Raw genomic sequence first — 25,202 nt, 5'->3', positions numbered from 1 at the left:
ACTATGCTTAAGGCCGGATCTCAGTCTGAATACCTCGAAAGACGAATCAGAAGACATCAGAGCAGCTCCCTAGAGTCAATTATAGAGGCTATGAAGTCTCTTACGAAGGCAGTAAAGGGAAATATGCATGAGATAGCATTATTGAGGGCAGAGGTTAAAGACCTTTGATAGGCAAATGAGATACTAAGCCGGCGCTGGAGGGCAAAAAGAACCCGACTTCAGAGAAGAGGGGTAATGACGGTAGAGGAAGGAAGGCAAGCAATTGATCAAATGGATATAGATACGCAGGTAGTGGCTGAATCATCGAGGAGTGGTAGTCAAGGAAGGTCAGCGCGACCGGGTATTCGGCGTTGTGGTATCTGCGGCAAGCCCGGGCATAATGCAAGGACCTATCAGGTAGTGATTGAGACGTCTGGGAAAGAATATAGCGAGTAGTTTTAATTAATTAAATAATTTATGGTATTTTTATTATACTTCTAGTCCTAGAGGTTAGGATTTTTATTATGCATGCTTGTTTGTCACGCAAGCTATGCATGTATGTTATATACTACTAGGTTTAAGTAGTTTATATTAAAAACTAAGCTTAAAGATAAATCTCTTATAAAAATCTTTTATTAAGGATTAAAGCTTAATATTAAGAATAAGCTTTATAAAGCTAATTAACCTAATAACTTAAATAAGTATATTATTATAGTAATTAAAATTAATAAATAATAAAATAAATAATATAAAGAAAAAATAGCTAAATAAAATAAGCTAAGAGGGGCTAACTTTAACCTTTACTTATTAAATTAATACTAATAGTAAGGCAATAAATAATAAAACTAATATAAATAATAAAAAAATATAACTTATAGTATTAATACTAGACCTATAAAACTAAAAGCTATTTAATAAGAATCCTAGGATATTAAGTATTATTATTACTATAAGAAGGGCTATAAGGCTAATAAATATTAAAAGAAATAATAAGATATTAAAGAGAGATATTATTAACTAAGATAATTATAGCCCCTCCTAGAAGGTAAGAAATAATTAAATATTATTAATTAAAATACTAAGCCCTAGATAGCTATTTAAATTATTAAAATATAATCTTTATAATTTAATAAAATAATAAAATATATAAAATATACTTATTAGTATTTTTTTATATATTAGCTACCTTAGCTATTAATATAACTTAGTTATACTTAATAACCTTAAGTATATTACTAGATATGACTTATGCCTTATTTAAGAATAACGCTAATATCCCCTCTGCGAATATAAACCAATATGACCGGTTTATCCCCCTAGGACCTATATGATCGTCATACTTTGTAAGGCAGCTATTCGACCCGGCGCCGGCATTGAATCCCACTTTCGGTATCAACGTCAGCTGAAAGGTAAACTGTTGAGGGGTATCAGAGACTACTCTAGCGCGATGGAGCTAGCTGGCCCAAAACTCTTTGCATTACCGGCTGGTTTGGACAATTTCCGAAGCTCTTGGGGGAAAGAGAAAACAACGTCGGTCCATTGCCGTTTTCGGTTTTGATGCAAACCCTGTCGAAGGCTTAAACACGGCTTGCTTGACCGACTGCAGCCACAACAGCCCTTTGGATGGGGTAAGCAAGGCAGACTTTGATACATGCCACTCCGTACACAGGGGCTTAATAGCGGGCAGCTGACCACGTAGCTGATACACAGGGCCATCGGGCGTGCAATGACACTTGTGAGAAACTAACAAATCCAGGCCAGCAATTCGAAACGAGGGGATTGAGTGGGCAATCATTGGCTGTGTATGCTCCTCAGTCTCGTGAGGTGACATGCCTACCCCCTACACCATGTCAGCATCAAGTCGTCGTTGGGCAGACCGGCCCGCTCCGCGGAGTCCTGACCAGATGATCTGTATTACCGATTCGCCCTCAAACAAGAAAACGTCCTGCTGTCAAATGTGACGGCCTCAAGATGTGACGGCCTCAAGATGTGATGACATAGAGGCCACATGACCTATCGGTCAACAGCTGCGAAGACTAGGCCCAATTAGGAAAGGCATAAGAGATAGATCCTCAACGCGCCAGTTAAGGAGATAACACAATGAACACATACATCTTATTTGATACCTACTGCATTATAGGTGTTGGAAATAACCGAGCTTCCTCTCTCGCCTTACGCAATATTTACCGATGAGTTGCTTCGTGTACAGCGGCAGATAAGGTGGATAAAGCCGGCAAGATGCGGCATTATCTTAACCCACATTGCCCAAATATCATTAAACTATTGCTACCTGAAACGCACCAAACTTGCGACAACGCCAAAGCAGTCATGCACTTTGCCAGCCGTATTGCACATTGCCTTTGTCGAGCTGAGGTGCTAGCCGCAAGTTTGCAGGGGCAGCTCATTAACTGCCGTCTGTTCGAAGGAGACCCGAGCGTTGATCATTGACCAATTGACCCTCTGAGACATTCGAGTCCTGCAGGGGACGTCATTGCGTCCTTGCAGCCTGATGGTTCTTGGCATTGTGGATGGTTATAGTCGCAAGGAGGGCTCTGATCGCAACAGCGTATCCGCGATTTACATGGGTAATCGCGGACACGCTGCTTGTCTGTGCCCCACTTGCCGTCTGGCCTCATTACTACGTCTGATCCACATCACCAAGAACTATCGGGCTGCGATTACGACGGAAGAGCCTCCCCTCCCGGACCCAATACCTCGTCAGGATGCACGTCTCGAGCAACACAAGGAGGGTCATTTGATCGCTGACCACCGCTCGGGCCTCCCTTGAACGGTGCGTGGCCAATTACGGGCCCTCGCAACCCCTCAGTAAGCTACCTCAGCTTGACTAAAGGGACGCGCAGTTTAGACAGCAGAGTGCATAACTATTTTGGTATTGCTGCAGGTTTGGGCATCAGGTAACAATGGGTCAACGCGTTGCTGGCAACACCAACCAAGAAAACACCGCATCGTGCCGGCTTTATCTGCCTTGGCTGCTGTCGGTAGACAACCAACTCCTAGGTCTTCGTATTATATGAGGCAAGATAGCAAGGCCACACCAATATCTGCAATGCGGCTGCAAGTTTCTTCTTGTGGGCGAATAGACAACGCAGATCATTTAGCCGACTCTAAGCGATCTGCACGGGGCGGGCTGGTGTGCACTCCCACGATTTGATCTGATAAGGTGTGCGGGGTAAGCGATGGCTTCAGCTTCCCACTGGTGCAACTTTCAGTGTTAAACTGAGGCAAGATAACGACGGGCCAATAATTTCGAATCTGGTCGCACTTGCGGCTGAGCTCGACAGTTTCTCCTTCACTGCCCCACCACGACTTCGCAACGTCGTATACATCTTCCTTCAAAGACGATTGCGCCATACCCCCTCCCACCCCGCCAAGTTAAACAAACGCTTCCCCGCCCACCTACCGCCCACCTATCGCCCGCCCATCAAGCGTAACCGAAGTCCGATACCCATGTGTCCCCACCACGACTTAATTAGCTGCCTGTAATTAGGCACCTATCTGACGTGTGCTCGTGTCTGCCCTGTACGTAGTAAGATTCGACCACTGCGACGGGGCGCTTGTGGCTGCAGTTGGTTAAATAAGCTGACAAGCTGACAATAAAGTCTTCAACAAGGGTTTCCATTAAACCAAAAACGGCAATGGATCGACGCGTTTTCTCTTTCCCCAGACAGGAGATAACGCAGATCACCTTAACTATCGTAAGATAATCATGGCGGAGCCTCATGGCCGGCTCTTCTGGAGCTTAACGCGTTTACTATTGAACGCACGCCCCCAGACCCGATCGCCGCGTTTCCCATGTCTAACGTCTTGTCACTTCGCGGGCCAGTGGGTCTTGTTTGTACCCTTAGCTGCTCAAGCAATGGTCCATTCGCGTCTTCGTTTCTGTCTGATCAGCATGCATAAGTGCGGGCCAACTTTCCTCATGCCGTGCTACTTTTTCTTGCCGCCTACCTCCTTTTGTGATAGATTGTTGTGCTAGAACCCTCGACTGCTGTTCAATGTGGCTGCCGCCGTCATGTCGGCAACTCGTTTCTCTCTTGTCATTCGTCGGGCGCTCCACAGCCCATGCTCTCCTCAAGCGGTCAATCACACTGGGCCGTACCCATCTCCGCCCACGCGTATGATAAGCCAAATGTGACGAGCGGCCCCAAACTCGCTGGCGCCCTGGATTCTGAGAAGGTCGAGCACTTCCTGAGGAGTTAGGCCCGCCAACTGAGGATTGGGGATGCGACAATATGAGGTTGGAAGCGGGCACTCCAAGGTTACAGGACTGAATGTCGGGTGATTATCGCACGACCAAATCACGGCTACTCTCAAACAGAAGAATGAGAAAACACCTATCCAAGCTCCGATATCTTCCAGCGCCAAATGCTAACCGCCAAACAACTTGCAGCTCCTCATCAGAGTCTGCCTTCGTCCTGTACCTCGCCGCGGATACTGGCGATAATTCTTCCAATAACCTGTTCACTGACCTAGTACTATATATGTTCTAGCTGGCCCTGCGCCAACCTACACACTGACGGGAGGTTACATCTAGACTGCTGGCCCTCTTCAGAGAAAGGGCCACTACGCAATATGAGCTAAGCCATGGGCTGGGCCGATAATGTTATTTTGGCAATAGGCCCGCTGGGTAAAGTCACCGCTATCGTCGGCGCCATCTGGGTCGGAGGTTCGCCATAGCTCAAAGCCATCACTGGTAGAGCGAGGGAGAGCCGTGCTATCCTCGCTCTGGCTGCTATCTAGTTAGCATGTCAGCAGGGTGCTTTTATTCTATAGTCAGCTTCCATGTCTCCTTCGTGTTCTTATATTAGCCACGTCGAGATAATCGAGCTTCTTCTTGCTCCAGACGCTGCCGCCAAGAAGCAACGCTATGCCGGCCGAAGTTCAATGTGGTATTCGTGGCGCGCCGGCAGCGTTCTGCAAGAAGGACCTTAATCCTCTTCCTTAGAATTTAAATTTTATGAGTAGAACCTAAAGTATTAGAGTTATCCTTCTCTTTGCATTTAGTCGCGAAACCTTCCGCACCTTAACCCTTTTATAGACCGGTAAGGCGGCCAAAGTCTTAGCCACTTTATTATTAATACTCGCAACCACCTCAAGCGTTATAAGCCGCCTAGCTCTCGGCCGTAAGCAACTCTATAACGGAAGAAGAGGTGGTTTGCCCTAGAGTAGAGCCTGTATCGCAGCTATGCGCAGTAATTTGAGGGGAACTCTATCTCGTCATATCCCCCGTGGGGAGTGGCAGCTCCCACGGGGAACGCCGGACTAGAGGGCTCTCACAAATATACCTTGACTTTCTCCATCGACTAACCTAAGAGATTGCGAGTACTCCTCAGCGATGCAGGTCTAGATCCAACTTCAACAACCCATCCCAAGCAGTACTAGATTTTAACCTCTGTCTCTGATGATGCTTCCCTAGGCGGCCGTATGTTATCTTGATATCTACTGTCTCCATCTCACTTATCGCTATTGCTCTACTCCCTTGCCTATTTGTCTTCCTTTGGCCGTCTATTATCTTCTTCCCGTTGCCTATCGATATTAATATAAGATCTCTTCGTCGGACTATCACTTAAAGACCTTGAAGCAGTATATATGGCCCGATATCTTTCTGGGCTAACCTCTTGCACCTTATGCTCAGATTTTCTAGGGTCCCATACGAGATTAGATAATGCCTCTGTTGCGTAAAGAAAGTCGCGGAAGACAGTTGGTGAGGAAATAGTCCAGGTAAATCGGGCAAAGAGGCACTTAATTAATATTGTCGATGGTAGGGTGTAGAGTAGCTGGTTATGTCATAGTCTCGGAAGCTATCTACTTAGCGTAGAGTTGAAGACGTGAGCGATAAGGTAAAGCCTAGCCTGAGAGGCTGTATTGGGTGGGATATTGTTATTCATAATCTCGTCCGTCTGGCAATTATCGCCTTTAGGGGAAGTTGACTTGGCTTTTAATTATCTTAGTATTACCACCCTTTTGCCCTTATCGGCGAACTTATTCGAGCGTGGCTCCTTTAATACTAGGCAGAAGTGGCGCTCGTTGAATATTTTATAGATATCGTTGCGTAGTGGAATATAGTTGGCTGCGGCGTTTATCGGGTTCGTAGAGAACAAGTTCGTCTCTCTGTATCCGTCTATGCTATAGCGAGTGTTAGTTTCACCTTTAAACCAAGACCTTAGTTCAGAGAAAGGTTACGCTATAATTCTCTTACCTTACTATGTGATTTCTTGACCACTAGTTCGACTATGCAGATGGAACTAGATGGGCTGATAATACCTCGTCGGCATAGTTGCTGAGAGACCAATGGTCGTTGTTGATACCGACTGGCTCTGACTCAACGCTCGAAGACAGATTCCGTTGGAGCCTGGTCCATAAGGGAAGTGATAGAAGTATTGGTTATCGCGTGGGACCCCTATCTTGAGGTCTCTCGACCTTTTGGGCCCTGTATCTATCTCGAGAAAAGATGCTGTCCCACCGGTTTGTAGCTAAAATGCCGCACGCGGTGTGGGCTGTTGCGTAGTCGATGTCTTCGTCGTTGAGTGCCCTTAGCGATAACAGGACGTGACTTTTGTTATCGCCGCTATCGTAGCCGAGGATGAATAAATTTGATGAACCCTGGTTTGCGGGTATTCGCGCCGACGAAGATAAGTCGTGGCTCGTCAATGGGGTTCCGAAGCATCGCCAATTCTATATCTTTAATATGAAGCGAAATAAATTAGTTCTACTGTATTCGATTTTGCTCTGTGGAAATGATAGGCTAGCGCCTAGTCCTCTCTGGCTTGACTTCCCCGGCCGTGATTTATAGCTTCGGCTGGTGCTATAGAAGCACCTCTGATAAGTCGGAGCTAGTAGTGTCGAATTAAGAATTATAGCTATCTATGTATAATTAAACTCGTTTCTTCTACATAGTCCGGTTTAATCCGTTGAATCTATCTAAGAGCCGTTGGAATATTTAAATGATCCGTGGAGTAGTAGAGTTCTTAATATGGACTTGTTCCCCTATCCACTCCCGCGACAACTAATCATAGTTTTTATCCCACTTTTCCTTGCCTATTTCTTCTTGGATAACCATATCCCCTAGTACGCCATCCGCTACTGTTAACAATGCTGCAACTGTAACGTACATGCATAGTAAGTGGATCAGACAAGCAAGTAGATTATATATACTGTGCACTAAAAGCAGAGATTTCTAAACCTAATTAAAATAGCCATAAAATAGCTACTAGCTTAAAAAGAGTTATATTAAATATTAAATTACTAAATAAGCTATTTATATTTTTTTTAAACTTTTAGAAAAATTTCTTTATAGAGTAATAGCTATTTATATAATATAAATAGACTTTTTAAATACTAGTTAACTATGATTTTTTTTTAAAAATATATAAAGTTTAAAATTAATAGCTTATTATATAATATACTTAAACTTTTAATTTTATCTATTTTAGACTTAGCCTGATTTTCTTAGAAATTTTTAAATTAATATAATCTTAGGTACAAATCCCTTTATTAGGCAAATTGATCCACTTGCTTGCCTGATCCACTTGCTATACATGTACGTTACGACATAATATTTCTACCCCGCAATAGCTCACACTGCCCTCTCCCGCACCGCTTCCCCTATTATCATCAGCGTCCTCATACTTAATAGGGCGACATACTACATTCGGGAAACGACATCGCAAACATTGCTTCCCCTCCCCCTTTTCAGCCCCCCGAATTCCCGACCACCTGTTCAGCAGCGTCATCGCCGGCTTGGATTCGCTGTGCAACATACACGCTTCCATATCATAGAGATAGCAAGTCTCGCTCTATTCGTACGCCAAACATAGTTAACAGCGAATTCCGCCCCTACGCCATGCTCGCACACGCGCTCCCAGGGTGGATAAGTAGGCGGTGTCCCCCCAATACCCAGATGAGCGCTCTCCCTCATACTCTGCCATATCGAGTGCCTCTTGGATGTTAGAGCGCTGCAAGGACATAGCATCCTCATCTAGGGCATCTCTTTTCGCTACCGTCTTGCTCTTCTGGGGATCGAGGTGGGGTTAGCGTTGTTGTTTGATGATGATATAATTCACCTCGGGGCTCGGGAGATGCAATTCGGCTCGACGCCGGTCAACTTCCTTCTCGATCCATAGATCTTCCACAACTACATCCAACCGACAGAAGATGCACAGCATGACCATGACGTCTTGCCTACCCCACGGCATCAGAGAGAGGAGCCACCCCTCTGTCCCCCAATGCTAGTTGAAGCGGATATCGCTCTGGCTATGCCAGGCCTCAATCTGGTCCCAGAACGTGTCCGTGTCAGTGCCAGGACCACCTAAAAGGGAGAATGCACACATGGCCGAGACTGCGTTAATAACGACTTCACGGAACTCGCATCGGCTCCTATCCTGCCGCCGCTACTCTCGCGCGAGCGATGATTGATAGGCATACTTATCTCCTCCCCACGGGGGCGCGTCCCACTCGGAGGCCGTGTCTGTTGCGCTTTGGTTACCCACGCAGGACAGCAAGACCGGGGCAGACCACAGTCTCCGCACCAAGGAACCGGGCCGTCTCCCTGTATCCCATTTGCCTGGAGCTCTACTATCCTCTCCCAGAGACGGGCGCGGATGGAGCGTGCCCGACATCCTTCGACTCGGGGGCATGTTAAAAGGGGATGCTCATCGCAGGCGGGATCTCGGTAGAGAAGGCAGAGCGGACATCGAACAGACCATCGCTCTAGTTGCTTCTGGACCTTCTCCTCGTTGACAAGATCATTGCTCTGATCATCCCCCCAGTTCTCGCGCCAACAGTTTAGATTCGGATATTCCTAGTGTCTCCTCTCTCACCACAGTGATATGTCTTGCTTCGACCATGTGCTGATCGGCCTGGCTGACCCTGATGGCTTACACGGGTTCAATAAACGGTGGTGATACCGATGGATTAATGAACCATCTAGTTTCTCTTGAACAGAGCAACGAGCTCGGGCCGATCGTACCTCTAGGCTCACAGATTCGCAGCGTCGTAAGCGGACAGGCCGATTCGACCGGGCTAAAGGATGCAGGCCGAAGATGTCGGTACTGGACAATTGGCTCGGGTGACCACCTTCGTCATCGTCTGGAGGCAAGAGTTCATCAGCCACTTTATGATACCAGACCGTCCTTGACCAGAGCGCAAGCTGTCGCATCATCTCAATGCCTCCGACGCCTCTGTTTGTGAACCCTCGAAGGAGGAAGTCCGCCACCATCTCATCGTCGACTACCGGGCTTAGCGCCATATACTCGTTCTCGTACCATTGCGCCGCCGCATTCCGCATATCGTTCATGAACGTCGTAGCATGGGATTGGTAGAGCCCGATGACTGTATCACGGAGCAGGTGCTTTCCATATCGGCAAGTCCACTCCAATTCGTCCCTCTCAATCCAACCACCACCGCTAGTTTTCGACCATTTGCCACAGAGCTGCCTATGCAGGTAACAGCGGTGGCATGCAGTGCCCGGGGCTCTTCCTTCTGCATAGATGGCGTTGCCAAACTCGGTTTCTATTGCTTCGGCACCACCGTATGCGCATTCGCGCAGGTCATGAAGGACGGCTTCGCCCTTGCGTCCGCTCCCAATGCAGTAGCTGCATTTCAGCCACCACCAGTCGACGGTCGCTGCCCACCTCTTCACCATAATATCTCCATTAGGCCGATTAGGGGTCGATTTAGGCGCATTAAGCCTAGTTGGGGCTACGCTACTCCGATAAACCCCAGGCGGGTTTTAGGGTAGGTTATTAAACGGTGGCAATCCTAGCCGATAATTCTATCGGACATAAAAGCCAACTATCAATGCCTCGAAGATAAAGAGGAGCCTCGGTATCTAGCTGTCTTTATGGGGAATTCAATGCTCGAACCAGGCTCGGGCGCTCCGTTCTAGTGATAGGTCCATATCATCGTTATTTGATGCTAACTTGGCCAGCATCTTAGCAAAGAACTAGTCGTCATATAAGCAAAGAGCTACGATGACCCTCCTTATGATTAGTTTTCGCTCGCAGTGGGCATCAAAGCTCGGCCGCGATTGAAGCTCCTTTACCAGTCTTGCCTTCTCCTATTTGGATCCTGCATCATGGATGCTCTGGGACGGGCGAATATCTCCGCACGGGAACCATGTATGCGTGCACATATTGCAGGAGCTAGGGCCCTCTAAGAACTTGGGGATACTGTGGCTCTCTAGCCATTTGAGAATCGATCTTGCTTTATCGCAGCCGTGCCAGCGATCACATTTCTCCATTATGTGACCCGGCTGCACGTTCCCATTCAAAGCAGAGCTCGCACCCAACTGTCTCCCACCACTCTAACGTCGCGTATGCATTATCAAGGCGTTTTTCGAGCCTACTAGTACTGCCTTCGGTGTCTTTTGCCCATTCCCGGATTCCATCGATGATCAACTCCTACTGGTGGACCATAATCGTGCTCAAAGGTGACTAAGTGGAGCTAAGGAGTGGTCCTGTGAACTATTCTTCAGACCGAGGCTCCCCTTTATAGTCAAATGGGAATATAGTCAAATGGGAATATCTTTTGCGTAGGAATAGAGGCAGATGCTATTGCTTCTTCTAGTGCAGACGATCTATCTTACGTGCGATAATATTTTCTCCTTTTCGCCGGTGGCGATCGCGAGCGTTGAGGGCTTTGACGCGTCCACGACGCACATGAACCACGAGCGCGTTTCAGCAAATAGCGAGTGCGTCGACTGGTCTCATCGTTCATGTTTCTCGGGCGGTACAGACGAATTTGATTAATTATTAAACAACTCTTGGTGCGGTTTAGAGTTTCAGGTAACTCAATCACGTGCTTACCAAATAGTCAGCGCCGTTGCTCGGCGACGTCAGCTGTCAACACGATCCATCCAACGTCAACCCCTCAATGCAATAACCATCAGCGAATTGCGACAGAAGGCCTAAAAACAAGCCCGCAACGATACGGCAGGCAGAATGAGATCTAAAGAAATCATCAGCTGGCTCGCATACATTAAATCGACAACCCACGGCCCATCCGACACTCCCCGCCTAGGCGATCCCACGTCGACCAACACGCATCAACACCACCCTCCGTCGCCGCCCGAATCGCCCAAGAAGCGGCTGGGCATAGACGACCCCAAGTCACCAGCGCCTAAGAGGCAAAAGGTGCACGAAGACCCGAACAGGACGCCCAAAGCGAGCAGCAGCAGCAGGCAAGGGCTGGGATACTTGCGCACTACGTCACCGACAACCTCTCTTCCTGCTCCGACCCCGACTCCGACCGCTTCAGACACACAATCCTCGGCTTCAGGCCGGTCCTCGCCCTCGAAACAGCTTGCTAGCCTGGAGATTAGCACAGAAGGCGTCGAGCAGAGAAAGCTTTCCCTGGCAGACCCTTCCCTGCCGCCTGCACTCTCTGACCTGCTGTTGGAGCTGCAGAGCTGCAGCAGTAGTGGGGTTGGGATCGTGGCGAGCTCCTTGCGAGCCGAGATCGGGGAACGGGCAAAGACAGACGCCACATTCCGCGTCTTCATGGATCACATGTATGGCGATCAACTGGGACCAACTCTTCCGGTCGATGAGGCCACCCGTCTTGTCGAAGAGGCTGCAGAATGCCAGGTATCAAAGTAGAACGAGCTGGGATAGAACCAGATGGTTCATAACCCTCTCTTATACTCGGCCATCTACGGCCGACGGCGACGGGATCAGCTCGTTGGTGTTGCACCATGCACGACGGCAAAGATCATTCACGAATATCTCCCCGCAACCACGCCCGCCAAGATGGTAGACTATTGCGTATACTTCGATCCCAAAGCCGACCCGGTTGCTTCTGAAGCTATCCAAACACTGCGCCGCTCTCTGGTGTCCCAGGTGATCAATCATAGCGACTTTTAACCTTTCCGCAAGCGACCCATCGCCATCAGTATCAAGACAAAGAGTCAAGACAGAACCCGGCCAGAAGTAGCAGCGCTACAGATTAGAACATGGCACTCGGCGCAATGGCGATTTCTCGAGCATCTTATCAACCGCTCAGGTGGCTCATTTGATAGACTACCCTTTCTACCTGCCGTTCTCGTGCATAGGCACGACTGGAGCTTTACTGCCACCACGAGAGAGGGATACAAGACAGTTTTATGGCTTCAGCACCCATTCAGGTCTTCCTCTGACGTTATGGGCGTATACAAGACAGTATAGTGCCTACAACGTCTGGCCCAGTGGGCTACTAAAGTATACTAGCCGTGGTTCCGAGAGAACTATCTCGGCGTTAGCCAAGGATAAGTGAGATTCCGGGTTCTCCCCTTTGATTCTATACCCCGTAATATGCCTTATACGCGAAGCCATCGGGTTAGCCAAAATTACCCTATTCCTATATTCCATTCGTCCTTTAGTAACCGATGAACTTTTAGGGCGGGAAATAAAAGGGTGCTAGCATAACATAGAGCCAAGCTTATCTAACTAGTAAAGATCCTCAGGAGATAAATTCATTATAGGGTTAATAGATGCAGAGATAAAGAAGCTACTATCATAAGAGTAAAGGCCAGCGAGAGCTAATTATTCACCTTTGCTAGCGGTCTAATTCTAAGCAGGAGGCGAGGAAGGTTACGCATTTCGCGTCTTAGTATAATTCTAGAAACAGGACCCGTTTCCAAGAGTGCAGTCCTGCTAGATAGATATGATTAATCAGGGAGTAGAAACGGGCCCGTTTCTTATAAAAAAATCAAGGGCAAACTCTATAAATTCTAATTAGTTTAAAACTAAAAACGCTAAGTATATATAAAAGAAATAAAAAGGCGTTTTTCTAAGGCTTAGGTTTATAAGTATCTAGATAAATATTTATTATAATATCCGAATTCTATTTTATCTTATCTTATCAAATAAACAGGGGTAGCGTGCTATTCAACAAGGATAGCGCTCCATCTACAACCAATATATACTAGTGCCTAGAAATAACAGGGGTATTATTCTCCCTAGACGTGATCTTATTGACTAAGTCTGCCCGAATCTAAACCCATCATGATGTTCGAGTCAAATAACTGCCCCAATGTAGCACTAGGCCCAGTGAAAACCATCTCACTGACCATGGAGCACTGTTCACCCTCACCCTCGCTTGCCACTTCTTCCGCCTGGGGCCGCGGTAGATGGAACTCAAGATCGGTCGGCCGGCGTTCGGTGTGGTGGTTAGGACAGACGCCGCAAAGCTCGTCACCCTCCATGCACCACCTCCAGTCCGACCGCACATCGAGGAATTGGCTCATGATGCCGCGCGAACATTGCTGCTGCGTGAGGTATAGCTGCATGGCCTCCTGGTCTGCGCCCAGCTGCCGGTCCAGCTGCGGCTGCCAGGCCGCACTAAGTAGGACAATAGATTCTGCTACTTTGCCATCCCGACCGGCTCTGCCTGACTCCTGCGAGAATTCTGTCATTAAATTCGGGGCGCCGACGTGGATAACCCACCGGACGTGCGGATGGTCGAAGCCGGGACCCAGCGCAGATGTGGCTACAACAGCAGGCGGGTCCGTAGCACTGAGCCACTGCTCGATGACGGCCCTCCTCTCCTCCTCCGTACCAGAGTCAGCCGTGTATGACGGGCACCCCAGCAGGTCGGCGAGCTCCGCCACGAGCTCTTTCGTCTGACAGTATAAGATGATCTTATCCCGTTCGCTCTCGAAGAGGTCCTTCCGGGTCCAGCAGGTTTGGACAAGACGAGCCGCCCTCTGGCACAAGGTGCCCAAGCCTCGCTCACGCCGTACGATGTACCGGATGTTCGGCCGATTCGTCGACTCCCTGACTATATGCGGCCGAACGAGCTTGTTATGCTCCATAAAGAGCTCTTGGTAGTCTGGCGGGAGCGTCGCCGTCAGCCAGACTGTCTGCGTCTGAACCCGCCGCACGTACCAGCCCAGCTGCGACATGCACCACCGATAGTCGTTTGCCGTGATAGTCAGGTGGCACTCGTCAATCACGATCCGGTCCAGCCGCTGTCGGTCCGCAAGTCGGTTGGCATACTCCAGGAAGCTTTCTGTGCAGGCGGCCTCGGCCGACATAATGACCAGCGGCGCCGACTTAGACGACCCTGGCGACCACACGTGGTGTTTTAACTCCACCTTGCCGAGACGAACGAGCATGTTACCGCGGAGGGCCACCGTAGGTAATATCAATATGGTCGTCGCAGCGCCTTCGAGCGCAGCACCAACCATCACTATTAGTGTCTTACCTGACCCGGTCGCAAGGACAACGATGACCTGCTCGGCCGGTCGCGGACCCAATGTCGCCAGCATGCTATCCCGCTGACCTGGGCGACGTAGCTGCAGCCCCGGGTCGTTGTATAGCCTGCGAGCCACTATCAGCAGGCTGTCCTCCTTCTGGGTTGGCCTTGCGCGAAACCGCGCCTTCTTGTAAGCATTGAGCAACCCCTGCGCCTGCGTCTCTGATACCGTATGCGGGCGCTTCCCCTGGAGAAGTTGATCGACCCGGAACAGGGAGCGCTAGCTCTGCGATGCCCGGTAGGCGCGATGGAGGAGCGTGCTCATTATTAGCGTCGTGCTGCTAGCATAGGCATGGTTGAATGTGTGGTAGCTGTGGTTGCTCATTCCGGCCAGGTCCGCGAGGGCCGCCTTATCCTCGACTTCCTTAGCTGCCGCGATCTCCTCTAGGTCAAAGTTGGCCCGCTCCTTGGCGCTGAACTTCTCCTTAGTGATAGAAGCAGCAGCCTGGCGCCACCACGCCACCTAGAACTGCGGTACCTCGGCGCGTGCGTAGGCCTTGCGAAGGCAGGAAGAGATCGTGGTGTCCCTCCAGACCTCGCCGTCCAGGCTCGACCACAGGTACGGCGACAGCAGGGCGCCGGGCTTTCTCTGACGAAGGAAGACCTGGCGCAGAGGCGGCACCAGAGCCAGATATGTCAAGAGCAGATCTCCAATCGCGCGGGGCAAGAAGCGGATGTTCTCTGTCTCGGCACTAACCTGTTCCTAGCTCTTGTGATACCGCACGTATACCATGACCATCTTCTCCCAGATTAATATGCATCGACGACGACCTGTGTTGGTGTAGGTGACGGAAAGTAGCTCTGGCGCCCGCAACGGAGGAGCCGGCGGAATATGGATGAGCGTTACTATCCGCTTCAGGAACTCTTGCACGTGCGCCTCGTAGTAGGCCATTGCCTTCGGACATAGGCTCAACCCGCCGGCCTGATCAGTCCGCACATAGACCCCTCGCAGCTTAGCCCTATGCTCGATCTGCCGGAGCAGGGCGTCCTGCGTTCCCTTTAGGATCTTAGCATTCCTCTCATCCGTTAGCCACGAGCCGCCGTAGTCGTCGAGGTCTAGGTCGTCCTATAGTCTCCACGCTTCGATTGGTGCAATATTATTCGCACCGAATAATAGCTCATCATACAGAAGCGAATGCGCCTAGCGAAACTCCGATACGACTAGCTGCGACACCTATTCCATGTGCAGCTTAGTTCCCATGTAGTCGATCATCTAGCCGTCGAGAGACCAGCGTGCCTAGTTCTTGGCTAAAGCCGTTCGAGATGCTGCGAAAAGGTAGAGCCGCTACTATAGGATATGACCAAAGGGTGTCTCTGCTATCTACTAGAAGTACTTTTTGCATATCTTCTCTAGTAGTTCGGGTATCCCGTCCTCGTCGTCCTACTTATGGAAGCACATAAAGTCGAATAGGATGAGCTGAGCAGTCTATGTGAGCGCGGATAAGTTGCTATTGAAGTTGCCTAGTTCATTCTAGACGCACCGTTTGCGCTGCTCGTTATTATTCGCCTCTCGCCGTGTAAAGGCCTTCTTCCGGCTGAGCATGGCGCAGAAGCTTAGTACCGCGGACCGGAACGGCCTGCTCCCGACTATCTGGCAGATCAGGGATACGTAGAAGTTGCGAATGGCATGCTTCAGCTCAGCGTCGCGCTCGTCGTCATCTTCCTCATCGGCTGATTTTTCCTTCGCCCTCTCGTCTTGTTCCCGCAGGGCATCTATGATGCCTTCCATGGCTCGCTGCTGCTGAGGTGTTGGTTCGATGACGTCCCGCGGCAATACTTGGTCCTCATTCTCCCTCGTGAAGTGACCGTCCTCGCAGAATACGACCCGATAATAGTACACGAGAAGCTGCTTCATCCTTCGGAAGTACGAGGTCAGCGAGGATTCGTTCTTAAAACTGCGGAACCCGCCGGGCTTGCCGCTGCTCGAGCCGCCGGCATCACTGAACTCATTCAACCTCTTGGCCCGCTGCTGCGTCATCTTCCGCTCGAGTGACTTATCGCTGCAGAGCTTATAGGCGTCCCTAAGGACGGTCTCGGCCGCGACAAGGATGCGGATGAGGTCCGAGTTGTCCTCCCCTTCGCCGCCACCGTCTCCGCCTAGGAGCTTCTTCGGCGGCAGCGAGTACGACGACTGGATCTCGGCATCCCGGAGCCCCCGCATGTGGGCAGGGAACCCGGTATGGACGAGCCACGGGACTCGGTCCGCTCGTGACTCCCCGACGTCCTGCACAACCCCGGCCTGCTCCTCTAGGTCGCGGGATGCCTGGGCCAGATCCGCTTTTAGCTCATTGAATAGCTTCCCCTCCTCCTGTGACGGCGGCAGAAGGAGTCTAAGGGCCGACACCTCCCCCAATGGCGACGACGACAACGAGGGTTCTTCAACGATGAAGTAATCGATGCGTCCCTTTGCCGTGAAATACGTCTGGAGCATGCAGCCTCTCCAGAGGGGGACGGCCTCTCGGTGCTGCGAGGCCTTCATACCATGTGCTGGCATGTGCTGGTGCATCTTGGCGAGCCTCCGTGTGCAGTAGTTGCAGCCATCTCGCGTGCAGCAGTAATACCCGGTAAAGACAGCGAGGCCTTCGATCGGCCGGCAAGGTCTCGTCCTATCTGGCCTCCACTGACGGAGCTCCTCTACTGGGCGCAGGTCGTAACTCGATAAGAGCTTAATGGTCGTCCTTAGCTTCTCACCCCTCATTCGGTGCGGCTCGGCCCGCAGGTGGCTCCTCCAGCTTGCCGCCTTGGGGACTAGACACGTCCGGCATAGCCGGCAGACAACAACCCGGTGATCAGGGTCATAGCGGAGAATATCTAACCCCATGCTGTGAATACGCGGCATGAATATATGTATATGATGATCATAAATAGTATATAAATATTTGACGAGGATGATGAGGATGATGAGGATGCAAAGAGTAAGGAAGGAGGGAACGCCAGTTCTTCATTTTACAATCTAGAGACCTTACCCCCTTTTTTTCACAAACCCTCCAGAAGCGCAAATGCTAGTTATTCACCCTCCTTCGCTCTATACATCAGCAAACACGAGGCTGACGGTGAGGCTTTTGAGTTAGATAACTCACAAGGGTAGGAATACACTCTTCTCCTTCTGACGGATGTCTCTTTTCACCCTTCGTTTTTTTAGAATTATACTTCGAATTCGTTATTCTACAAGTATATGCATATTATATCCTCGTCCTCGTCGTCGTTGTAGTGGCTCGGCGTTTCGTATTGGTTTTTGCTTTTGTTCATTGCGACCCTGGCACTAGTTTTGGTCCAATCAGCTTATGCCCTTTCACTTGAATCACCTTTCACTTCACTCAACGACCGCACGCTATCAAGCCATGTCATTTCCCACCTAAATTACGCTCTGCGAGGTACCTGCGAACCTGACCGGGGTCTGACCTTTCACTGAAAGGTCCTCGAGCCATAGTGGCTAGGGCATTGCCGCAGAGTATGCTCAATCTGTGATCCTCTTACCCCTCGACCTGCGCAGAAGCTACATTTGCCCGCCCACCAGTCCATCACAGTCCTCCACTCCGCGACCTCATTCCTATCACCCCAGGACATTTCCAGGCTAGGAAGGCCGGAAGGTTGTTCTTCACTAGGACCAGCGGAAATAGGATGGTCCTGGTCGGCTCGTTGATCTGCTTAGTAAGGACGACGGAGATATTACTCAAACGCAGCCACAAGTACGTCGAAGACTACAAGGAGCTATGGTACCCAGGTCTCTCCATGGGGAACCTTTCATTTAAACCATTCGACAGCCTGGCTCTCTTTAGTTAGATCCACGTTATTCTTTCTAGATATGAAAGTGGTCAATGTCTTGCCGAGGAGTTGCTCGTTAAACGCATAAAGAGCGGCAATTGCCCTTTGTATGGCTGGCTTGTTACCGCAGAGGCCGTTCGGATCAGTTGCTGACGTGTATTTCTGCTTCTAATGATTCTTCTCTTCCTCGGTGCTTGCATTAGATACCCGAAGTCCTATGGCTATGTCCTCGCATATCTGATTGGTCTCCGTGCAGAGGCTGCAGTTACCGCGGGCCCCTACGAATCAGTCAAGACGTAGAGTCTCTAGCCAACCGAGTAGTCGCCGAGCCACGTCGGAACCTCCACTGGTGCAATCGTCGAGCTTATGATCCAAGCCCATATCGCCGCAGACGTAACAGAGCTGACAACCAACGGTATACTATTCCTCTAATTATTTACCTAAAGTCTACAACTTGAGATTTGCTCGAAGTGGGTTCTTATTATCGCTAAACCCAACCTAAGTCCCAAGGTAGTCGAGTATGGCCATTCGCGTAAGCAACGCGCTAGAGGTAGCAATATCACTAGGGTACCCAAATAGTGGCCGGTGACTCTAATTATCATCATTGAGAGATTAATCTAGAACGTCTTAATTTTTAAAGCTTAACGGGAGAGTTCGTCTTTGCTTTAGAGGTAGCGCTATATCTTTCGGTGGTATATATGCTTCCGCGAGGGAACGACCCAGAGTGTTTTCTATAGCCTCTGGGGCCGGAGTTCGGTCTAGAGAAGTTAATGAAGAGGACACCACTACTAGTATGCCTACCACTCTGTCTCTGCTCCGCTTTTGACCAGGGGTTACCTGCATTTCGGATACTGGTATTCCTGCAGTTGGCATCTCTTCCGCCCCCCTGGAGGTGAGTCTAGGTTAGTGCCCTAGGATTCGCTCGCGGTCGCTATGAACCTGGGCATTCACTCTCGGTCTAAGTTTGCTAGGCAAGTGGAGAAACTCATGCCACCGGAGGGATGCCCATTCATATAGGTCCAAAAGCTAAGGCTACATCGTGGTTAGGAACGCTCCGTTAAGACCATAAGTTAACCCACGCTGCAAGGGACGATGTCCGCTCTGCCAAGCAAAGACGACATTTCGATAGGCGTCCTTACTTCGATCATTGAATCAATTAAACGGCTAGTATACCTCACGCACGTGCTTTTCGGTTATACCGATGCAGATCTGCCGAAGAAGTCGAGAGTTTACTGCAAACCCCTAGGCCTTTGTCGTTACCTTTCGGATCACGCTGGTAAAGCGGCTGGTGCTCCATACCTTACTGTTGGAAGATATGGTCTAGGTTCGGAAGAGTAGCGGCGAGGAACTCTGGCCCGCCTCGCTTAGGCTGATAATGCCGCGCTCCCTGTCTAACAAATTAATAAAGGGACGGATATAGGTATAATACTTAAAGACGGCTAGCGCAAGCTCGGCTGGAAGGAAACAAACGACGACGAATTCTCGGTTGGTAGAGCTTTTGGCCTTATGGTGACGGACCACATAGACAATATAGCCTTTATAGACGTAGAGACCTCTGGGTCCGAGTTCGTCGTTCTCAACCCAGAGGCTAGAGAGTTCTGGCTATCGTGGCAGCTAGCCGCCAGTCAAGGATATCCCTGCTCCTAAGAGCTCGCGAAAGTCCTCCTCCTTTTTTAGGTATTGGTTAACCTCTGGCTAGTTCTAAGAACTCCCTCGCGAGAGACACCCGCTCCGAGCTATATAAGCTCTCCTGAATAAATCGAGATAGGCTAAGGCTAGTTTGTTCTTGGGGTCTGTCACGAAGGAGTATCCCTTGTCATAGTTGGCTATGTTGTCCTTGATCTTAAGCAGGTCGATGTCAGGCTCGAGCCCGAACATTAAATCGTTGCATAGGCGATTGGCCTCTCTGATGAGATATGCGGCCAGGGACCTGAACTGCCCCATAGAGACCTCTGCCCCTTGCTCCTAGCTTACCCTCTGGCCGTCGTCGCTCCAGTGAAGGAATAAGGAAGGCGTATCATTGCGGGCTGCCACGCACCTATAGGCATAAAGACTTATAAATTCTTCAAACGTCGATTGAGATCCCATGACCATGTACCGCCTATGCACCTGCTTAAACCGCTCAAGCTATTTAAACCGCGGCCGGCGTTCAATTCCTAGAAGAGCATATAGCCGCAGGGGAAGAGCTCGCTTAAGGAAAAGGAGTCGCTAGATATATATAAGTCCAGAAAGGTAAGGTGTATAGGAACGCGGGTTATAGAAGCTATTGGTTGCTTCCGAGAATGCAAGTATACCGCTAAAGTATATAAGCACCGTCGAGCTTGGTTGGCTATCCGTCAACCGTTCCGTACATAGCGCGAGGCTCAGGCCGAAGACGAGCTCGGCAAGGGCGACCAGGGGCTCAGCTCTTTCGGGCCTTTTGGTAAAGTTCCCTGCTCCATTCTCATCGTCATCGCTAGGTATGCAAACATCATCATCACTATCCTCATCGATGGTGCTGTGCAGGTCGCTGTCGTCGTCATCATCGTCTTCCCTATCGAGGTCTCCATAGACATTTCCATCCATATCCATATCCATATCCATATCCTCATCCTCGACTCGCATTTCATCCCCACTCGCCTCTTCAGCCCGCTCTTCCGCCTAAGCCACATCCTCAGTAACCAAAGGTAGATTGGCTAGGTCTTCATAATGCCAAATCTCATCAAGGAAACGATTCAGCTTCTTATTGAAATATACGCTAATAAGCCGCTCTCGTTGCTTCGCGTCCATGCGGTATACCCGAAAATAGAAGGCCAATGCCTTTTTCAGTAGTAAGCGGTATCTGGTGGTTGATAAGGCATGTTTGACCAGTGTGAACGGCTTAGGGTAAGGCATATGGGGATGATTGCTTTTTAGCCAGCAAAGGAGATTGCGACTCGTCCTGTGAACGGTCTCTTCACAGCGGTCCATAACCATATCCACGACCTTTAAGATCCCATTGATCTTAATCTCATCTTCGCGCGGGCTGACTAGATCGGCGGAGAGACCAGTGACTCGGGCCGCGCTAGCTAGGAGGTATGGCGGCGCATCTGGCCGCCCATAGAAACTTAGATAGGGTGTCTGGATAAGGGAACGGTGTAGGCTTCGGTCCCTGCTCCTATACGTGATCTCCCACCTCGTTCTCTCCAGCCATGGCCGCTGCTCGGCGTATATGGTCGTCGAGCCGGCCGCTGAGGTCTGCATATCGGCTGCAAGGCCATGGTTGCGCTGGTGCTCGCGTTCCTGCACAGATCTGATCAAGTCCTGTTGTTCTTGACCAATCCTGTCTCGGCGGCTCAAAGCTAACCCACTCATGTGGCCCACAGGCACCGTCGGTCGGGTCAGTTGGCCATTGCGTGCAACAATCCAGTAGGCACGAGACGAGCCAGAGGCCCAAGCTTGCAAGTAAACGTACTCGAAGTATGCCTCCATGTCCGCCCGCTTGGTAGATCTCTGCGGGTGTTGGGGATACTCGGGTAGGTCTTGGCTATAGTGTTGCATGATGAGAGTGAGGTTAATGGTGTGATAGCTGTAATGCAGATAGGAAAATCCATCGTAAGACCGGAGCCTTTGCTCTTCAGGCGAGCCGTTAGTAAGAGGCGCAGCTCCGCTTAAACTTTTTAGCTTTAGTTTAGCCAATACCTTAGAGAGACCTTTCCGCCGAGGTAGGGGGATACTATATTCATCACATAGATGATTAGTAGGGTTAGACCCAACGGGGGAAATAGCGTATCTGCATTTCTTATCGAAATAGATCAATAGTTGCGACTTAGGATAGACCTATAAAGAAAGTAACTCAAGAAAGTCAGCAGAGGCAATAGGTATTAGGTCTATAATGATAATTATTGCTTTTACTACTACTACTTTTTAATATTCTTCTTTTATTCCTCTTCTCTTTAATATTAGGCAATAGACTAAAAGGTAAGAGATAATAGTATAAAGTAAATAGTTAGAACAGGAAGTAGAAGTAATAGAGTAATAAAAGGAACGCATATATAGATAGAAAATAAATAAATAATAGGTTATTTTTATCGAACCTGGTTACTATGTCAATATGCACGGATAGAAATTATAGAATCTGGGGGTAGTTTTTTAGGAAAACACCGGGGAATTATATAGTGGTTAGGGTTAGCATGGACGAAAATTGAATAATGCGGCGCGATTTGGATCAACATTGGTACAGTAGGTGGCGCCGTATTAGCTGGCGACTAATGGTGCGGAATGGGCAGTGGATGCATGCGAAGCCTTCGTAGACTCGCAACTTGTCGTGCTCGGGAGATCCGTCGGCTCGAAGTGGCGCCTCGTCGGGGTTTAGAAGGCCGGGTGGAGATAAAGACTTAAGAAGTCGGCTTAGCCCTTTCCTTGCCTCGGTGGGAATGTTATGCTTGTCGCGAAGATGTGTCGTGACGCGCGATGGCCCGTTGGATAATGCGAATTTGCAATCATCTTAGGTGCAGATCAAGATACGCGCTCCAGCATCGTGGAAGAGGTTGAGGTTGCTGAGTAGCTCCTAGGTAGCCATTCTGCTGATAGCGGCTATTTCTATTTCTACTTATAGTAAGCATGGGTATAGTACTGTATATAGAAGAGGTGAGACGAGAGAGGAAGGAGAGGAATAGTAATACCGTAAGAACTCGGTAAATTCGCGCTTTTTTGAGTTCAACCGGCGTCTCTTGGCAAGCCACACAGAGGGCGGGGATGGGCGGCAGAACGGATCCCCCACCAAAAATAGGTAGGCGGCTTGTTCCCACTTCCAACCTCCGCCTTCTATTGAAGCTGCCCTCCGATATCGTGATAACGAAGATGGCCGCCGCCGCTGCCGGCTTCATAGTTATCATATGTGTGTTTTTTTGGTGTTGAAGACGGACTGGAGGTTAAGAAAGGAACGTAAATAGCAAGAGGGAATAGCCTTCTTTTGGCAAGATAATAAGGTCAATGAGACTTCTGAAGGCGCTGATTCTGATGGTCTAGTTAGCTAATGTATATTGTATCTCCTTCTCGACATTTCTGGGAGTCATCATCATCTCGCAGTCGTTGGATCAGATCTGCCTTCTTCCCTGATACCCTGAGGCCCCTCTTCCGCAGCCGCTCTTGCAGCTGCTTGATGACTTCTTCGTGATATTGTGTATGCAGAAGAAGCTCGTCATCGTCGGCAACGAGGAATTCCTCGTCGTCACATAGGGGATCCACGGGGTCCTCGTCTTTGACGATGACTTCCTCGGCTTCTTCCCACCCAGTAAAGTCAATCTGATCAGAAGGTATATCCTTGATCCGGATCAGCCAGTCCTCAGCCCCGTCAGGGCGTATGCTTATTCCGCAGTTCAAGAACGCTTTTTGACCATCTCTGACTTTGCGCTAAGACGCTTTAAAGCAGAAGCAACTACATGAGTAACCATAACTCTCTTATCACTAACTGACCACTTGAAATCATCTCCTTTCTCTCTTTCTATCTGCTCAATATACTCGTCAGTTGCCTCCTGTAACCACCGCTTAAAAGGAGCATTGATAGCGGTGTCAAGGGGTTGCAAAAGACTTGTACAGCCGGGAGGGATAAGTGCAAGGGAAATACCGTTATCCCTTAGTTTCTTCTTGATCCCTTCAGTCTTGTGGAATGTGGCTGCATCCATCACGAGCAATATATCCTCTTCTTCATCCTTAATAAGGGGAAGAAGCTTGTTGTCAATCCAGGAAGAAAAAAGCTCCTCGTTATTGTATGCTGTCTTATTGAACTCTACGTCGACGTCAGGGGAATAAAGATGCTGCTCCTTCTCGTAAGTCTGGCCGCCTTCATCGGTAGGGGTACCATGAAATATAATAGTCGGTCGAAGCCTGAATTCGCCATCTACGAATATATAAAGAATCAAGGTGGCCTGCCGTTTATTCCACCCGCTGCGGTCGCTCTTCCCGGAGACTGATTTTGCGCCGCGTATTTCCCAAGTGAAGCCATTAAGATACTCAAATGGGATTGGGGTCTCGTCTAGGTTGAGTATAAGGCGCCGATAAAACCGGCGTTTTGGCGAGTTTAAGATTATCGTGATGGCCCGAGATTGGAATCGTAATGTAGAGATGCGCCTGATGAATCGTAAGAACCTATTCACGACGTCGATGTAATCCTCTGGCCTCTTGGTTGACTGCTTTGTCACTCGTCGCTTTACGATGTTGTGACGCCGAAGGAAGCCTCGCCACCAACCGGTGGAGAAAGGGAACCGGGAGCTTTGGTCCGGGTATAACTCCTTGTAAATAGCCTGTGCCTTCCGGCGGAACCAAGAGGTCGTAGCTACTTTCCCTTGGGCGCGGCGCTCTAAGAAAGAGAGGTACACTTGATCTTCGAGGCCTGGCCACTTGGGGCAGAGTTTCCGATGATGTTCTTCGAGGAAAAACTCACGCTTTTGTCGCCATCCACGGATCGTTCCTTCTGGTATTTTGAAGTGCCTCGAGGCATCATAAATCGTAGGCTTCCTTTTCCAACCCTTCTTTATAACGTGGCCGTGGATCAGCCACACGAGGACTTCCGCCTTCTGCTCCGGTGAATAGCTTCTTTCCGGGCGTTGGATTGGCAGGATCCTCCTTGGTTTCCGCTCTGCAAGAGGCTTGGGCTTTGGGCCGGGCTTTTTCCTTGGTGTTGAGGCCACAGTCCAGCCGGCATTAGGATCAACCTCATCAAGCGGCGGCATTGTGTGAAAAACGCGGTGGCGATAGCTTCAGATCGGATGAAAGAGGGACTGCAAAAATCCTGGCCGGGGGGAACATCTGATCTTCTGATATTACCCCTCGAATGATTACTTCCACATACTAACTGTATGAGGAAGTGATCATCCGGGAAGTAATGCGCCAAGACCGACGGTTGAACTCAAAAAAGCGCGAATTTACCGAGTTCTTACGGTACCCTAACTCATCGACTCCATAAACATATTAGCACCACCGGTAATAGCTTATCCTTATATCCATAGCTGCCCTCCTCTTCTCGCGTTTCTTTATACTAATCTAGCGGAAGTTTATACGTAAAGTAGCACGATAGCTCCTTAAACCGGATCCTCCTCCGCATAGCATTATACTCCTCGCCCGCTACTCTATCATACTAGTTACCGTCTCGCCCGTGCCGCTGTTTGTCTGGTATGATCCCTAGCTCTGATGCCTTATAATAACGCCGGATATAACATACTAGATACTCGCCTGCGACTTCGTCT

General features: G+C 49.5%; 4 protein-coding genes across 4 annotated transcripts; 1 reads left to right on the top strand and 3 right to left on the bottom strand.

Moving 5' to 3' along the window:
* Positions 1 to 10,940: 10,940 nt before the first annotated feature.
* On the top strand, positions 10,941 to 11,597 carry LRP88_09314 (uncharacterized protein; the record flags this gene model as incomplete). Its single annotated transcript, XM_083245802.1, has 1 exon — positions 10,941 to 11,597. One exon carries the CDS (start codon positions 10,941 to 10,943, stop codon positions 11,595 to 11,597), a length of 657 nt encoding a protein of 218 aa, XP_083100296.1.
* Positions 11,598 to 12,946: 1,349 nt separating this feature from the next.
* Positions 12,947 to 14,245, bottom strand: LRP88_09313 (uncharacterized protein; the record flags this gene model as incomplete). The annotated part of the gene is made up of 1 exon (XM_083245801.1): positions 12,947 to 14,245. One exon carries the CDS (start codon positions 14,243 to 14,245, stop codon positions 12,947 to 12,949), a length of 1,299 nt encoding a protein of 432 aa, XP_083100295.1.
* Positions 14,246 to 14,452: 207 nt separating this feature from the next.
* LRP88_09312 (uncharacterized protein) lies at positions 14,453 to 16,738 on the bottom strand (the record flags this gene model as incomplete). The annotated part of the gene is made up of 5 exons (XM_083245800.1): positions 14,453 to 14,656; positions 14,711 to 14,929; positions 15,023 to 15,298; positions 15,360 to 15,393; positions 15,714 to 16,738. The coding sequence occupies 5 exons, from the start codon at positions 16,736 to 16,738 to the stop codon at positions 14,453 to 14,455; spliced, it is 1,758 nt and encodes a 585-aa protein (XP_083100294.1).
* A 3,450-nt stretch (positions 16,739 to 20,188) lies between these two features.
* LRP88_09311 (uncharacterized protein) lies at positions 20,189 to 21,516 on the bottom strand (the record flags this gene model as incomplete). The annotated part of the gene is made up of 3 exons (XM_083245799.1): positions 20,189 to 20,205; positions 20,349 to 20,637; positions 20,926 to 21,516. The coding sequence occupies 3 exons, from the start codon at positions 21,514 to 21,516 to the stop codon at positions 20,189 to 20,191; spliced, it is 897 nt and encodes a 298-aa protein (XP_083100293.1).
* Between the last annotated feature and the right edge of the window lie 3,686 nt (positions 21,517 to 25,202).

This window comes from Fusarium phalaenopsidis (genome assembly GCF_050370095.1).
Source record: "Fusarium phalaenopsidis strain FUZ10S chromosome Unknown contig_32302, whole genome shotgun sequence".
NCBI lineage: Eukaryota > Fungi > Ascomycota > Sordariomycetes > Hypocreales > Nectriaceae > Fusarium > Fusarium phalaenopsidis.
The sequence above is the reverse complement of the archived record's forward strand: the minus strand, read 5'-3'. Positions and strand labels throughout refer to the sequence as shown.